The 17,760-nt window shown below is 37.3% G+C and overlaps 1 protein-coding gene across 7 annotated transcripts in view; it reads right to left on the bottom strand.

The window, feature by feature from the left end:
• The window catches only part of meis2 (Meis homeobox 2), a 96,417-nt gene that overhangs the window by 44,102 nt on the left and 34,555 nt on the right, over positions 1–17,760 (bottom strand). For 4 of the 7 annotated variants that reach the window (XM_012967803.3, XM_012967805.3, XM_012967801.3 and 1 more), the window contains exon 8: positions 1,512–1,657. In XM_012967803.3, coding sequence (XP_012823257.1) covers positions 1,512–1,657 — 146 coding nt within the window. The remainder of the gene's footprint in view (positions 1–1,511; positions 1,658–17,760) is intronic. The other 3 variants (XM_012967804.3, XM_012967806.3, NM_001097218.1) reach the window with 1 other exon arrangement.

The raw sequence follows: 17,760 nt of genomic DNA, 5'->3' as shown, positions 1-17,760 counted from the left end.
AATGAATACTTAACAGATAGTCTATATAATGTTAAGTGACCTATTAAAGAATCTCGCCAAACTAGAATATATATATATATCAGTAAATATTGCCCTTTTATATCCTTTCCCTTGAGCCACCATTTAGTGATGGGCTGGGTGCTCCCTCAGAGATCACATGACCAAAAATAATGCAGCTCTAACTGTAACAGGAAGTAGTGTGGGAGCAAAAGGCAGAACTCTGTCCATTAATGGGCTAATGTGGCCTAGCATGTATGTGTGCCTATGATTGTTTGTGTGCACTGTGAATCATATGATTTTTAAAATGGCAGTTTACTATTTAGGATTACCCAATAGCACATACTACTAAAAAAAGTACATTTTTCTGAAAATGGTTTATTTAGATTTACAAATGAGCTTGTTTATGCAATATATTTTTATAGAGACCTACATTGTTTGGGGGTATAGTTTTCCTTTAAGAAGCTCTGTTTGTTTGATAATAACTTGACATTGGCATTGCAAGCAATGTATCTGTGTTTGATGTTCACAAAATCTCAACAAGACCTATCATGTTTGAAGAGGGAACATGACAGATTAGCAATTTAGGTGTGTAATCAGCAGATAAGATTCAGTATTGATAAATATAAGGTTAATATGTTAGATGTATAAATATTTATGCAAATGTAATCTTAATGGGGCTAATTAAAGGAAATTCTTGAATGAAGGAGGATCTAGGAGAACTTGTATTTGCAGTCCAAAATATGGTGCTAATAGTGTTAGTAGGTAAAACCAAAAGGTACTGTTTGTTATATTCATTACATTATGAATATGAATTACATTATGAGAATCTATACATGAATGTAATTATTTATTTTTCTTTGCCGGGTTAATGACAGTGAGACAAAGAACAAGGAAAAAATGGTGAATTATCACCCAGCCTAGAGTCTGTCTTCCTTTTATACAAGTGCTATGTAATATTGTACACATACATAAAACAGTGTTACAAAGATATATATATATTTTTTTTTCAGAAAGGACTGTTTTGTGAATCAATGAAACAATGTGAAAAGATATGGATGTAGATACAAAGGCAAATGTTGCCTAGTTCCTGTATCCAAAAGCATCCATGGTTCTGACTAAATTACACATTAAAACTGCTAGTTCCTAAGGGCAAAGCCACACTGAGCTACTTAGTAGCAGCTACTTGTCACGGCCACTAAATACCAGAAAATTCCCTGCCATAGAAAATACTAAGAATTGCCTCTGCTAAAACACACGTAGAGACAATCAGCATTGTCTGTTTTAGTAGCCTTGACAAGTAGCTGCTACTAGTACCTTTGTGTGTCTTTACCCTAAAGGTTACTGGACTGGCAAATAGTTTACCATTTCTTCTGATATTTTAACCATAATAAGAGAAGAAACTAAGGAGTGCTGCCAGTCCATACTGTAATGCACATCAAGGCTCTCAATATCTTACTATACATTTTATAAACCATGCATAAACTGATAGTAGGTGCAGTCTTCAGACTTACCGTGAGATGCTGGAAAAGCCACGCCCTCATAATGTTTGTTGCTACTTTTGGGAAAATGCCCCGTTTCTTTTGCCTCTTTTTGTCCTTGTCTGGGTCATCGTCATCCCCTGTGCCAGGAGAAGCCACACTGTTATCCAACACATCACCTATATTGTAAGAAAAAGAGGGACCTCATAAGAGGTATGTATATAACTACTATAATGAGTTATATTCATTTAAGCTACTTGGGAACCATTTGCAAAACCAAGTTAAATAATTAATATCTTTCTCATTTAACCCTACATAATTCTTGCTACTTTCACTTGTCTGGCACTCTTTCACTTTATATGTTTCTATTATATTTCCACTATATTTAAACTATTCATTTTCAAATAGGATATGGTCACCTGTCTGGAAACAGCCTGGGTACAATGGAGAAAAATACAGATAAATCTCTAAATCTAAACACACTGACATAACGAAAACAAATGATACAAAACTTCAATAAAACACCATCAAACTCTGTTCAATCTCAGTTTTTAACCAGGGCATAGGATCAGGCTGAAACATTTCCCCAAATAAAATGCCTTTTTAGGCTTATAGGAGTATTATGAACATCAGTTTACATTGTCCTTCTACACAAACTCCAACACTGCATGTCAGTAGACCCAAAAACAACAAATTGTTTTCAGAAAAAGAATGAAAAATATAAGGGCTTGTTTACTGATGCTAGGAACAAATATTGGTGGAGAATTGTGCCCATTAAAGTGATTGTTACTATGTTCATCAAGGTGAAGCCCATTATTTGCTAGCTCTAATTACATATTCAGATTGCAGATTGTGTAGGACAGGAATCTCTAATAAATCTTTTTCTCTATTTTCATGAACTGCTTTCTAAATTTTGTATGCATAGCTTTCTGAAAATAATTATTCACACACAAATCATGTTTAATACTTTGCTGTTTCAGCAAGGGGGAAACTGGGAAAATGGAAGGACTTTTTATGAGATTAAAAATGGGTGGTAAGTTTAGCACCCACTTTGAAAAGGAGACAAGACAGAAACAGATCTGGGTTGCAGCTATGGAGCATCATGAGTTTCTGACAATAGCATGTACATGCATATTTCTCCCTAAGCAAACACATAATGGCAATGCGCACAGTATTTACTAAGTGGCTATGCAGAAAATGTGTCATGCATATGTACTGAAATGGTTAAAAATAAAAAGAGGGGAAAAAACAGAGAGAAACACTCGTCAAAGCCAACGTGCCAACTTAATCAGAAGTTTCCATCACCCTATCCTGCTCTTTTGTGCTTTTCCCTGGCATTAATTGTGCATTAGCAAAAATCATTCACTTTTAAGAGCCTTGCTTATTTTTTTTGCCCTGCGGCTTCGATGCCTTGAAAGCAATGCCTTCAGGGCGTGTGAATTATGTATCTGAAAAACCCTGCTGCTGGGGCAATATTTGCTCCCTCCTTCCGAAAATTCATACAGCCATGTCTCCCCCTTTTTGGGAAAGCATCAATCAACGGAGGCTGAATATATCATTCACATGCATTAATATTTGAACTAATAACTTTGGGGGGAAAAATAGGGCAGCTAGGGTTAGTCAGGGATGTAAGGTACTTCTGGGATAATCAAATGCAAAATAAATGAAGATTACGAGGACACTCTTCACTAGATGGCTGATTCTCTCTCCCCTTTTTTTTTGTTTTAAATCTTACACATCATTAGCCCAGAGCCACACGAAAGAGAAAAACAGAGTGGGGGAGTTAATGCTCCCTGCTGGCCTCTGACAAGCTGCAAGTCCAAGAGAGGGACATGTGTGAAGCCACTGAGATCCCAGCTTGTTGTAATACTAGAACAGGCATTAATTAGCCCAAAAATCCATAAATCCCAGGCTAAGTCAGAAGCTTGTCCCAGGAAAGCCTAAAACAATAAACCAAAAGCTGAACTCAGAGCAGAATCACTGACACATTTTTCCAATAGGTGTGCTGTTACATGTATATATACTATTATATATATATATATATATATATATATATATATATATATATATATATATATATATATATTATATTCAAAATTAATTATCCATTTTAACCATATGAATCCTCCACAAATATTTTACTAAATACTAAACCAAATCAATAATAAAATCTGTACATTAATTTGCATATATAGATATATGCAAAAGTAAATAAATGGCATCATCAAATATCAAATATATCATATAAGTATTGTGTTCAGTTGTTCTTTGCTTTAAAGTAAAATTACATTAAGGGTATGGATTTGGCTCAGCTAGATATTAATGATTCTTTCAAATATATGTCTTGGAACCTAATTCTGGATAAGATGAATGCAGAGACAAAAGCCTTCAAGCTCTTGTATAAGCAATGTCTGTAAAAGTGCAAAAAAGTGGTAAGACTTTTTGATGATTTCAGCATAATTAAGGGCAATGGTACACATGGTTACCTAGGGAAATTTAAACTTTAAGGGCCTTAAGCGCCAGATCGAGCCCCCCCAAAGAATTTACAGCGTCTCGTAAGTGCTTGTACCAGCGCTTGTTAAGCGACAGCCCAAAAAAGCCTCCATGCATGTTTCAAGTCTACTTTTGCCTGACAAGTGCTGACACGAGTGCTTTTCAGGCATTTTACATTAAACTCTATGGGGGCCTACTTTAAGTGTTTTGATGACGCACATTCTGGACACACATTCTGGCTGCACATAAAACACCTGAAGTAGCCCTGTGTGCCATTGCCCTTAAGTGATGCAGTGCTTTACTTGAGGGAACTGTCATATGGGGCTACTTTGGGTGCTTGAAGCAGCAAATTTTTAGTAGCTCAAAAACATGGTGCACAAGCACCTGAAGCAGACCCTTATAGTACTCAAGTGAACATTGACAAGAACAAGTAGCCTGATAGTAGCAACTATTAAAGAACGCAGCACTTAAAGTCTCCACCTTTAAAACTGACTGTTTTTCATCTGTAAGTCTGAACATTGTTTTCTAAATTCATAATAATCTAGTCACAGCAATATCATTCTCATTCTAAGCTTATATATGCTACAGCATAGTGAGAATTTTACTATAAACCTCTTTTCAATTTTCCAAGGCTGAAGCACCTGCAGAGTAAGGTCTTGTGGGCAGACCATCACGTGTACTATCCTCCCTATGCTCTGATGGTAATGAAGCAAACACATAAATGTGGTGTGAAAGAGGGAATGCCAATGTGTAATAAAAGCTAATGAGGTGATATGATATCAGGTAGAAAGAACATACTTCCTGTTTTATTTGGGCTTCAGGGTCACTTCTATATAGTAATGCACTTCCTATTATAGGTCCTTTGATTTGAACTACTATAATTTTTCATGGTCAGTAGTGATCAAACTGTTACAAAGCCCAGGGAAACTTTGCTCCCCTTATGCTACCAAAACACTTTATATTAAAGTAAGCAAGTTTAGAATATTTGGAATCCTACTGAAGACCATTAAGAAGGACTATCCTAAATCATTTTTAATGACTGTGTTTTAATAGTGGCACAAAGTACCAAAATGAGGAACCTGTGACTCTCACCTATCTCATGGAAATAATAAAGGAGAGAGAAGAGTTTAGGAAAAAAGGGAAATAATGAATATACCAGTTACAAAACCACTTATCATACAACTTACATTGCCTCAAAACAGTTTTCAGATAGTGGCAAAAATATCATCTTCATTCAAATTAGAAGCTTGCTAAGACTAAAAACAGAAGTCAGAACAAACACTAAAATAAATGTCCTAACACTGCTTAGCTGCCACCTGGATTGAACCTGGAAGGAGTTAACACAGCACATTCCTGTTCAAAAGCTGAACACTTTAATTTCTATACTCTCACACAGACCAGGGAAGATGGGAATTGTGGGCAGGTTCTGTTAGAACCCTTTGAATATAAGCTTCTTTGTAAATGTGTATGTGAACACCCACATACACATTAAATATTCGTTCGCTTCCTTAATGCACAAGCTTTTCCCTACCGCCTCCACTATGCCAAGGAACTGCCATAGGGCAATTTCTCCCAAACAGTAATGACTTCTGACTGCTCCCTGGCAACCCAGGGCTGCTGTAACCTGGGTGTATGTGACTGTTTGAGGCCCAGGATCTGGCTGCTGCTTCATCAGCTGTTTGTGTGACACAGATGGAGAGTGGCTATTACAGAGCCAAGCTAGGAGGCCTCAGGGATCTGGGGTGTATAGCCACCGCCTGGGGCACTTTTGAAGAACAGCAATTGGACACCCAAAGCTTGTTGAGCACCTGTATCTGTAAGAGTGCAGGTGCAAATAAGTGTTACTACAGAAACAGCAGCAATGCGCTGCTAACAGAACAGGGATGACCACTGAAAAATTTATTTTCTTTGCATAATGAAATTAAATGTAATTCTAAGCCACTTTATGAAATGTTATTAATTTAAAAAAATCCATTATTTAAATAAAATTACAATAAAAAGCAGTTTTTATCTTGCTTTTGCCACCTCAGTTTGCCCAACTACAGAAACAATATATCATAAATATATTCTCCTTCTCAAAGACTCCAGTACCCACAATGCTTTGCACACTTCTGTTATTCTCCTCCTCGGGCCTGTTAATCTCAGAACATGCAGGGCATTGTGGGAATTGGAGTCATGGTCAAAGAAGAGCTGAATTACTTTTTCTTTCATATAACAAAAAACATTTTTGGCTGGACATTAATATTTAATATTACACATCAGTAAAGGTGGTTGTTCAAGTAAAAATGTGTATAACCTGCAGTTAATATCCGCTGTGCCAACCATTCTGAGGCACACATATAATATAATAATGTCACAGTTAGCAGCTCTTTACTGAGATCTGATCGCCAAGGAACCCCATTACCTTAAGTGAAGGGAGGAGGTAGTAGTTGCTCCATCTCCCTCTGGATACCTGCATAGCCCAAATGATTGGAACAGTAAATTTTGGTAGTCATTGCTATGCATGTAGGTTTGAGCTATCCCCCTCTCAAAAATATTTCCCTTAACATGCAGGCTTAGTGGTGAACTTGATTTAAGCTAAATGTTGATCATATTATTGATGTATACACCCTTCTATTGTACTACTCTGCTGAAATATATTGGCACTTTATAAATATTTGTTATCTCTAATAATACAGTGTCTTTAATAAATGACTCACACAAAGCCTACATGTAGAGACAGGTTGCTAAGAGGGATTGTGAATAGTAACCTATTACTTATTATTACAGAAGTTTAGAAAAGTGTTTGTTTTCATGATAGTGCCCCTTTTATGATTCCACCTCTAGAAGTATGTAAGCTTTCTGCAGCAATTATTCTAACAATCTGAATGTATACAATGGAGTTAATACCTCTTATAAAAATAAATATTAAAGGATATTTAAAGTCACAGCTATAAAGTGTGAACGCATCTTTATGGAATTTACTCATCTTTAAAATAGGATTAACCTCCCAATCCATTATTATTTAGCTTTAGGTGATATATCATTATCTCTACCCTCTGTATCTTTCAAAGTCTGTATGCATTGTTTGTAACCCTTGTATTACTAGCTGAAAAATCCAGGGAGTATATTATAAATATTTAATTATGAGCCCCAGTTATAATGCTAACAATATTTAACTGTGTTTCTTTACCATTCATATACACTCTGAAAAACATTCCCCACTATATTCTAAAACCATAGAGCTATAGAAAAACAATGAAACCACAAAACCACATGTAGCCAATAAAGAACAACCTCGTCAATACACTAATTAGCAATGTTTTTCTTAAAAACATTTTTAATGAACAAAGACATAAGTACGTATCTTTTGGTCAGTATAATGTATATAAAGTCCCTTTTTAAGCATCTTTCGATGTACATCTTTCTGTTCATTATAAATATATTTCACGTATTTTGTGTAGCCTTTATTTCTGTTTAATATAAATCTGTTAATATGAAGGAGGGTAACAATGACATGATAGACTTACTAATATTTACGCACCCCCTACGTGGGACCCTGCTGTGCTAAACAGCCCAACATGTTAGAGTGAAATTTGCCTGTGATTTGCGCTGACCACTAGCCCAGAGAACAGATGACCTAGCAAAGTTTACATGCAACATTTACTAACTGTGTGGGTTTTGTGACACTGAAAGGGAGGGGTGACGATTGTACCTTCTTCACACTCAAAAGAGCACTTTTTTTTGGGGGGGGGGGGAAGCATCTCTTCCGAAGCTTATACTAGCTTCAAATACCCAACCCCCCCAGGGGGACAAACCGAAAGATGGGACTAAGGAGAGAGAACAGAGGAGAAAGGGGTTTTATGCTGCTTTTTGTCCCAGGTTTTTCAGGCGGCATAAGAAGCATTTAGCACATTCATTCCCCAAATAGGTTGGGAGCTGGGAGCTGCAGGAGGCTGCTCCTTTGTTAACTTCCAGCTATTTACACAGGCTCTCCACTAAAGGGACCTCATGCTTTGCTCTGAAAGGGGTTTCCATTCACACTACATAAGGGATCAGCACTGAAATTAGCCTGGCCTCACACTGCTCCCAAATTATTAAGACCTTACAATGACAAAACATTTTTGCAGACTAATATCATCCCAACATTTTAGGACAGAATACTAATCCAATATAACCAGATTATTAAACACGCCTAAAATGTAATTATAAAGGATTTACCCACAAATCCAAACCACTACAACCTCTCAAGGTCTTCACACCACTTCAGCATTATGAAGACAACATTTTAACCTAACATTAAACGGCCACTAAAGAGCCTCTTAACAAACCAAATAACACTTATTTCAAATCGATTCAATCTTATCACGAGCCTCAGGCTGACCAAACCTGATTATAAGCTCACACCATAATTTGTACAGTATCTTATAATTAAGAGGCATAACAAGAGCTATATAGTTTCCTGGAAGAATTCTTATTCCTGCTGCCCTGTGATGATGTTTAAAATTTCAGGTTCTTGGTAAGACAGCCTTTGGAAAGGTATTTGTAATCGAATGTCATAAAGCCTTTTATTGACAGCTTAGCAATGAGCATCTCCCTCTGGCAGTAAAAGGGTTAGATATATCATAAAAAACACTGGTACTTGTTTATTGGGAACATAAAAGATTGTCAGTAATCCTAAGTAAATTTGGGGCACAAATGCTGTACAGTGTAAATTGAAAGGGGTGAAATTGCTGAATATAAATATAATACATTCGGAAGACAGATGGGTAGGAATGTAGAAACTGACTTTTTTTTTTGCTGCCATAGTTCTCACTGGCCTATATGAAGCTGACAAGCCAAGGCGCAAAATAAAAGAGAAAGAAAGCCACCACAGCAAGAATTTAAATATATCATTTACCCAAATGTGTACACATGAGCATACGGACACCGTCAATACTGATGACTTAAATTTTTTTTTTGAGGTTACCTTAGACAAAAATATCCCTCACCAAAACTGGAGATATTCACAAGTACCTCATGTACATGAACACTCGGAACAGATTAGAATAGTCTTTAATTTAATAAGATGCCATCTGTTGCAGTGCAGACCAGTATATAAAAAAATAAATATTCTGGGTTTCTGGCTTTTCTGATGAGCAAGCAGTATGTTGGACTGACACTATCTGTGTATAATCTACAGTATGATGAAATATCCTGGGAAAGAACTACCATAGGTATGTTCCACAGCTCTGGAAAAAATATATTACTCTGTAAAACTTCAAGAGAGTACAATAACAAGCACTGACAGTCCTACCACTCTAAAGCAGGCACTGACTGGGAGTGCAGCAACAAACGGAGAGGGAGTGTGAAGAATTCTACATTAGGCTGTATGACAAATGAACACCACTTGTTATCTGTAGGGGGCATGTATTTAAATTCAAACAAATACTTCAGCCAAATCCTTCTAAGTGTTCTTCTACCTTTCTGACTATAGTCAGTGTAACAGGATATAGCAACTTCGGAGGGTTAGGTAAGGGGTCCTGAACAATACAAAATTATTCATATCATTTATTTATACACCAACATATTCTGCATTATTGTACAATGGATTGAAGGAAAAATACAAACTAAAACAAACCAGTTACATAAAATGAAAATAAACAGGTAGAAGGATAATGCAAAACCTTCGTGTTTCCCTTGCCCATCTATGTATTTTAACACTGAATTTTTGGTGTGATGGTTAATAAAAAAAACCTATAATATGTAGATTCCTTACAGCAATATTTAGCTGTATTCCATAACCTGAAATTAGTGTACAAGCCCAGAAGTTCAGCAGCCCTATAATAATAATAACCTATGGATTCAAAGTTGTCCATAGCAACTCCCCATCTTCTGATCTTGTCAGGCCATTCTTTGGGTGCCAGTGATACTGCACATGCTCAGTATGCTCTGGGTGTTGCAAGGCTAAGTATAGGGTGTTTAGAAATCATCTCAACATTAGCAGAATGTGAAGTTACATCTGTCAAAGTAGCTCATAGCACTGGGATGCTTATAATTAATTCTGATGAAGGCAGTTGCCATGTACTGTAAATGAATAAATTACTAATCAAATTTTATTGTGGGATGGTACATAAGCTGAAAATATAAGGTTTAGCTTTTCAAGTTAAAATATTTATAAAACTTTGGTACTCATTTCAGCAGATAGTGGACCTCCAAAATAACCTTGGGGTTTCCATTAGACTAAAGGCCCATCAGCAGCAAGCCCAAGCCCTGTAATATTCAACAGGTTTTATCTACTGCAAACAATGGTATTCTAGAAGCGCAATATATGATATCCGGAACAGAAGAATTTTGGCTCTCTAAGGGGGATTTTACTCAAAGACTAGTGGATTTGGGTTCAAAAAGAGACATCTTCTCTTGGGAATAGATGGCTTTTTGCAGTCTGTTCCTTCAACCTTTCTCTGCAGCTCTTGGCAATAAAAACCCTTTAATGGGACTCTAATTTTTCATTTTAGTGACCTCTCAGTGCTCAATTATGCATAGTTATCACTCAGATTCTATTAAGCAGATACTAATGTCCATCCTAGTCTCAGCTCTCAGATTCAACTGTGCTTGCTCTGCACAATGCACAATCCCAAGCTTCCGATAATGTCCTGCTTTGGTCCCATGCGAGGCATTGCTGCTAACGCCGTTCACAACCATTCAAACTCACATACAGACTTTCAGTCTTAAAGGACCCATACATTATGAGTCATTCCCCTTTGTACACTCTTTTTTACAAAGGGAATAAATAGCCAGTTCATGTTTCTTGTAGGATACAGTATATAAACCTTCCTAAAAAGAGCTACTGCTAAAATACCTTTGGTACAATTTAGAACATAATAATGAAACTATTCATATCTGTCGCAAGTTTTATTATTTATGCTTTACCCCATCATTGCTAATAGGCCTAACGTCTTAGTAGCAAATAAGGTTAATAAAAGAAACCTAGAGTATATCAAAGACTTTACAAAACACTAGGGTCAGCAGACTTCAGAGAGATATGGTAGATGAACTAGATTCTTACCAGCATCTATATCAGTGTCTTTCCTACATACACTGATTCATGTGACTTCAATGGAAAATTTCAGATAGCCAGACACCAGAACAGTTACAAGCAGGCAGGCAGGCAGGCAGGCAGTTCTTTAAACTGGTTTTAATTTTTGTGTAAGAAACAGATTTAACGCAAATGTATCATCATAAATTTCAAAGCAAACAAACATGGGTGTTTTATAACGTCATTTCAAATTACCAGCTAATCTCTTAAACCCTGATGAAGTACTTGTTGCAGATGCAAAGTTCCTGTTCTTATTGCATGCTGTCACTGCTTCAGGCAACTTGATTCTGACATTCCTTCATTTCTTTAGAGGATTAGGAGAACTGAATGGACTCTGCCAATAATGGGAGCCAGGGAGCAACAGCTTCACTGCCTGGACCACAAATTCCCCCACAAAAGACACCAGGGCACACCAGACAATTTTGTTATCAAAGCATAAACCTCTAAAAACCATTATTTCCTTGTGGTGACCCCAGCTGCTACTGTGGTTTACCTTTGAGAGCTCAAGTACTGAAATCATGGCTTTGTATTGAAGTGATGTTACTGCAGTATTTTTTTCATTATGCTTAATTTATTTATGCAGTATGTAATAGGAATTATGTTGGCTTCTAACCTAATACATGGATTTTACATGGTTAAAGGTAACCCATGTTGTTACTTGCTTGTCCCAAGATCCTTGCTAAAAGCTCTCTTTTCAATTAAACACATGTAGCAGCTGGATACACTTGCTAGGAAACTCAGGAGAGGGGCCATTACATTTGGGCAGAGTAACCTAATGTGACTGGGGGCAAGACCATTTGTAATGAAAACATTTCCTATTTGATCAACAACCGCAAGTATGGTAACTCGTGTAGGGGCCTTGTAACTTTAGCTGGTAATCCCATAGCTCCTACTGCAATGACTTCAGTCTTAATGAACTTGGTGAAGACACTCTCCAGAATGCCTCCTGCTATCTTCTACTGTAAGCAATGGGAATGCCAGGAAGTGACAATACTGACCCAAGAAAACATTTTAGGCATGGTAGATCCCTAAATATGCTAGATTCAGCAGGGGAAGAATGACTTGACCAATATGATAAGGGCTGACATGGTACTAGAATGCAGGTCTCCCCAAAGACCAGTGATTGTACCACTCAATTATTTAAATCCTCAGACTGATACCAGCACATAATATCTCTGCCTATCATCAAGCTCAAACAAGCAATAGCCTGGAACACATATTTTAGGCACCAATAATTTCTGTGCAAATATATAAGGTGCACATGCTATACTCTGGCTGAAACCTTAGTGCAAATATCTTTGTATAAATATTTGCACTTGGAAGTAGTTTAATGATGACTACCCTACTGTAAAAGGGTCGAAGTCTATAACTAGATTTGTACAAATACATTTGCCTTAAGTTGTGGTATCAGGTTTTGGTTTTTCACATAAATATTGGCCTGCTCCAGAACACAAATGATTCCATTCAGCACTTTGCCTAGAGCTGCATATGGAAATCCAGTAGAGCATTTTCTAATCAAAGAATGTTGTTAAAACAACTGAAAATGCCATTAGACCAGCATCACTGACTAGATACCTCACAATCTTGGCATGGAAAGAAATGTTTACCATCAAACAGCCTAAGGAGAACTGAGTTTTGCAAAAACTTGCAAAAAAAAACCAGTATAAATGTAAGGAATAATATGTATCAATACATAGCTTACTACATATTTCTTCAATTCTTTCATAGAGTAAAACATAGAAAAATAAATAAAAAAGAGATATTGTGCTGAGATTCTTTTACTAGCGTTCAATACTACATTGGATGCTTTGTCACTCCCTGTGGCTTTTTCTATTCACTGCCACAGAAAGATATCTTGAATGATTTCTTACCCATGAAGGGACAGTATATACCTATATACACCTTTGCTAAGCATAACTACATAATAATAATGTTGAAATAGCATTTTGCCTATCCTTTAATTTGAAATATAAAATATCTATATATTCCTTTTTATTATAAAGACTGGATCATTGCTTTCTTTTTAACCTTAATACCATCCCACCATGCCAAAGCTGCAGCATATGTCTAGAGGTAAGTATACAGGGGTTATCTCTACATCCACTGCTGCTACTATCCTAACAGATCCATTGCAGCATTCTGCATGGTTTGGCCTGGATTTGGTTCTGACATGATATATAATGTTGATAATTACTTAAAATATGTTGCATGAAATCAGTATGTTTACAAATACTTAAAAATAAAAAGGCCCTTCTAATGCTATCCTATTATTAGGTGTGCAAGGGTCTCACTTGACCCAGGGACATGATATGGCAGATTGATATATTTACCACAAAGTATGTCCCTCACCATGCCCTCCCCAGTCCAGTTTTTCAATCCGCAGTTCCCTTTTATTCTGCAGGACAAAAATGAACTAAATGAGGGGGGAGACAACAACAAAAAGGTGGAGATCTGGAGTAAATGCTTCTATGTGATATACATCAATGCTTTCTCTTTATGTGATAAGGTTCAGAGCTCTCAGAAGGCTTCACACAGTTTGTGACTCTTTATCAGATACTCCCAGTTCATTACGGTAGAATAAATGAACAATCCAAGAATCCACACCAGAAAAATAACACTAATTGGTCCCAAAGGTGGGTTTGGTTCCGTCAGTGAAATCAAATATAGGACAGTGTCCCGCTGCTTGCTTCCTACATCACACCACGCACACGGGAGACCTCTAAATTACATACTATAATTGACATCAGATATCAAACCATACCAGTGAATATCTTTATTAGCATCCAATTCGCTCGCAAACAGGGCTTCCTCTGTGTTATTAAACAGAACTTGTCTTAGGTGTTGCCTGGCTAATTAGGATGAGCCTGAGGAAGGAATCTGGGTTGTGTTAAATTAATTGGAATGAGCATGAAAATTAGCAGAGCAAACTGCACCAATTTGCTATAGACCGCCTCCCTTTCACGCAGAGAGCAAAAATGGGTATCTCTAAGAATTAGCTACAACCCTTTCAAGTGCCTGCCAACCTAAAGTTACTGCAAGCTCACCAAAATCACCCTCAGATTTCTGAATGGTAATGAGCTTTTTTAATTCTGAGACTGTAAGTGTACAGTGGCAAAGAGGGCGTACCTTGTGGTGCAAGGTGCCAAGACATGCAGATTTTCATTTATTTCTAAGTATTCTCTGATATTCCTGGAATAGAAGAGTACAACTCATTAGTAATATATTAGTACCCAAGTGGCCCAGTTGGTAAACCGCCCATAGTTGAAGATGTAATATGCCTTTGATTCTTTGTAATCCTATATAACAAGGATGCATTAAAAAGAGCATGCGTTTTAATGAGTAATTTGGTATGCTGATAATATGCAGAAACGTGCCATAAACCTGCACTTAGTATTACAGTTATATGTAACTTTTCCAGAGGGAAAAGGAGTTTGTATTCAAAACTACAGGATGATCTTAATATTTGAACACCACAGAGCAGTATGCAGCACCCCAAAATGCCCCAGATCCCAAAATTAAATATGTTTATGCCTGTTGAGGAAGACAATCTATGTGCAGAAATCTGTACGCCTTTATCTGCCAGTCATTCCCCAATACCATTAAAAATGTGGACTTAAATTGTTCTTGTGTTTGCACAACACTTTCTATATTTACAACAAGATGTAAAAGTTCACAACGAGCAAGAAATCAGTTCTTTCTGTCCCGGCAATTAATAATAATTATATTACCAGTGATAAAAAAAAGACGCAGCAAAATGAGGCTGATAAAGTCCATTGCTCCCAACATAAACACCAGTGGTTTTCTCTGACATTCCTGTATGTTAACGCCCTGCTTTCTCCCCCGCCCCATTTAGCATGTTGAAATAAGTTGTACTCTTGACAAAACAGCAGGGAGAGAATAAACCTAATACATAATCCTAAGAGAACTGATAGGGAAATTCTCAGAGCTCCTCATTATAAGAGCCAAAATGAACCTTGCTGTGGCTTCTGTAACTGAAAGATTAGAGGAGTGATGGATCCTTCGTTTAAAATGCAGCTGTTTTATTCTGCTTTAGTAATTAATTCTTTTTCCAATAGTGTATTGATTAAGCGTAGACCCTGATATAGTTCAAACTGAAAATGATCTCTCGTGGCTGCAGTGATGCTGGAGGAGTCAATGAAAACTTCCTAGATCTGCAGCAGCCTCTCAGCCTTGGTTTGCCCAGGGAAGAGCAGTTTTTTGCTCATAAATTAGTCAGGCCATGTGTTGCTGTGCTGCTGTGTTAGCCGATCCTTGCTTTTGTCCTGACGCTTGCTGACTCGCTTTTCAGCTTGCTCTCTTTTGTACTGTCACATACAAAGTTAGCATTGCAGCTGCTGCTGCTGCTCTGAACTCACACTAAAGGTACACAACCATTCGTACAAACTACATTCCTTTCTTTTCTTTTTTTTCCCCTAGATTTACAGCTGCAACTTCCAGAGAAGCAGAAATCTGTGGGATGGCCCCAGGGACCCAACTAACAGACAAATCAGTGCTTGGGTGTGCAGGCATTTTGTGCTAAGACTACAAAAAAGAAATTGGAAAAAAAGGATGAGGAATCCTTAAAGACTTCTCCACAGAGATGCCCTTGTGGGACACAACACAGTGCCCTACATTTGTAGCACAAAGCCATAAATATTATTCTGGAGGTAAAATAAAAGCTTTAAATGATTAAATCTGCATGAGGGGGCATGGAGATGATTTCTTAACTGATATCTTTGAAGACAGAAATACATTCAAGGCTGACAGAAGCCTGCAACTCACAGGACAGGAAACTCGAAAATTGTAATGAATGGTACAAAATATTTGGTAGACGGTCATTTCTGTTTGAGTATATTCAGAGTGAGTTCTGACCATTTTCTACTTATTCTGTGTCTGGAAACCTGGAGTTTGCACAATGTCATGTAGATGATTCAGACGGGAATGGAAAGCAGTCCTCAGGAGACCTTCCCCAAGCTTCCTGTCTCCTAAACATGTCTGACATGTTTCTGCATCCCCTGCAGACTTAACCTGTGACCTCACCTTTGTCCCTAATCTTTTCATACTGTTTAGAAAGAATGGAGACTGGCAGGAAAACTCGGTTCTATCTAGAGCAAATATGCTTGATATGTGCTTCTGAAAAGCCCATACTTGAGGGTGTACACAGGTCATCTTAGGTCAAACACAAAGTCCAAGTTTGAGACCAAATATCAAAATGCTTTTATGAAAGACGTGGAGCTCACATGATCATAATTCAACATCAACCATGTTATAAGGCCTGGCATTTAGTTATTTTTGTGAACGGCAAGGCTATTTCATATCAATTGGGCCATAATTCCTTCAATGACTACCATGCAAATGAAGTTATTCGCAGCTGGTCATTTCGAAGATGAAGGTATATCCTTCATAGCAAGTACATTTTTTTCTATTCTGTAACCATCACCTATTAGTGTTATTAACCCTGCTTTTAAAACACTGACCCTGCTGTGCAAAGACAATTTATCACCAAAGTAAAAGAGAACTTTTATCTTAGGCAGAACAAACTTTTATTTATCTGGCACATCTCTCCCTACCATGCCTTGGAAACTTACATCTCCTTTCTGATGAGCTGGCTGACATAAGAATTTAAATGCTAAAAGGTGTTCATTTTGCATTTACTTTTACCAAGTCAGATCGGCAAAATATACTCTTCAGTCGACTTCTTAATGCTCAGCAGATATAAATACTGCCAGTTATGTAAAAAATACATTAACTCCTACCTGCAATCAGCTGCCTCTTCTCTGTGATATCAGGAACACAGTGTTTAATGTATACTTCGGGGCCCTATTCTGACAGTCTGACAGTTACATCTCAATTTCCATCACAAGTCAACATCTAAAATAAACATGTAGGTTATAAATCCTCAGCCTCCTCCTGCCACTTTCACTAAACTAAATTGTTTCAGGTCTTAAATGCAAATAAGGTCATGCCTGAAAATGCTGGCGAGTTGCCTGGAACACGAACCTGGGTGGGCTGATTGGATAGTGGGAAGGTAACCCTAGAGCAGGGATATTACTCACAAAGCCCTCCTGCAAACTACTATACATTACAACTGTGCAACTACAGGGAGTTGTAGTTCACACAAGTTAAGAAGGGATGTGTGGCCAGTTATGTGCTTTAGCAGTATAACTAGTAAAAACCACAATAGGTGCATAAACCTTCAGCTAAATAAAGCTGAGAGAAAATTAAAAGATAAATATGCAAACCAATATTGAAGTAATAATGGAAGGACTAAAGTGTAGACTTATGAGGCAAAGATTCTAGAAGGCTATATTTATCTTTCATTCATTTCCCCCCAAAACAGAAAGGTACATAGGCAGTCATGCTGCCCCCCTGCAGGCCATGCAAGTGACAGCATGCTCCAATCCATTCATCCATATGTCAAAGTTTTTATGGCAGTTTTTTGCCAAAGGCTTAAACCACCTACTGCATGTTCTTTAAAAACAGAACCTGTCAGCTCACACATATTTCTGTTTGAATGTGTGACACGATAGATTGAGTGAAAGTCAAGATACACCTTATACATAGCACTGCCTACCACTGTATTTAATGCAGACACTTAACTTGGATGGAGTATGATCACAAGAGTGATATATATATATATATATATATATATGCAAAACTCTCTTCATAATGAGTACGCAAAGCCAAACAGAAGCTAGCTTGTAAGATGGCAAACTTTTATGGGGGAGTTTT

The sequence above is a fragment of the Xenopus tropicalis genome, chromosome 8 (assembly GCF_000004195.4).
Source record: "Xenopus tropicalis strain Nigerian chromosome 8, UCB_Xtro_10.0, whole genome shotgun sequence".
Classification (NCBI taxonomy): Eukaryota; Metazoa; Chordata; class Amphibia; order Anura; family Pipidae; genus Xenopus; species Xenopus tropicalis.
Note: the sequence above shows the minus strand (reverse complement) of the source record. Positions and strands in the feature narration are given on the sequence as shown.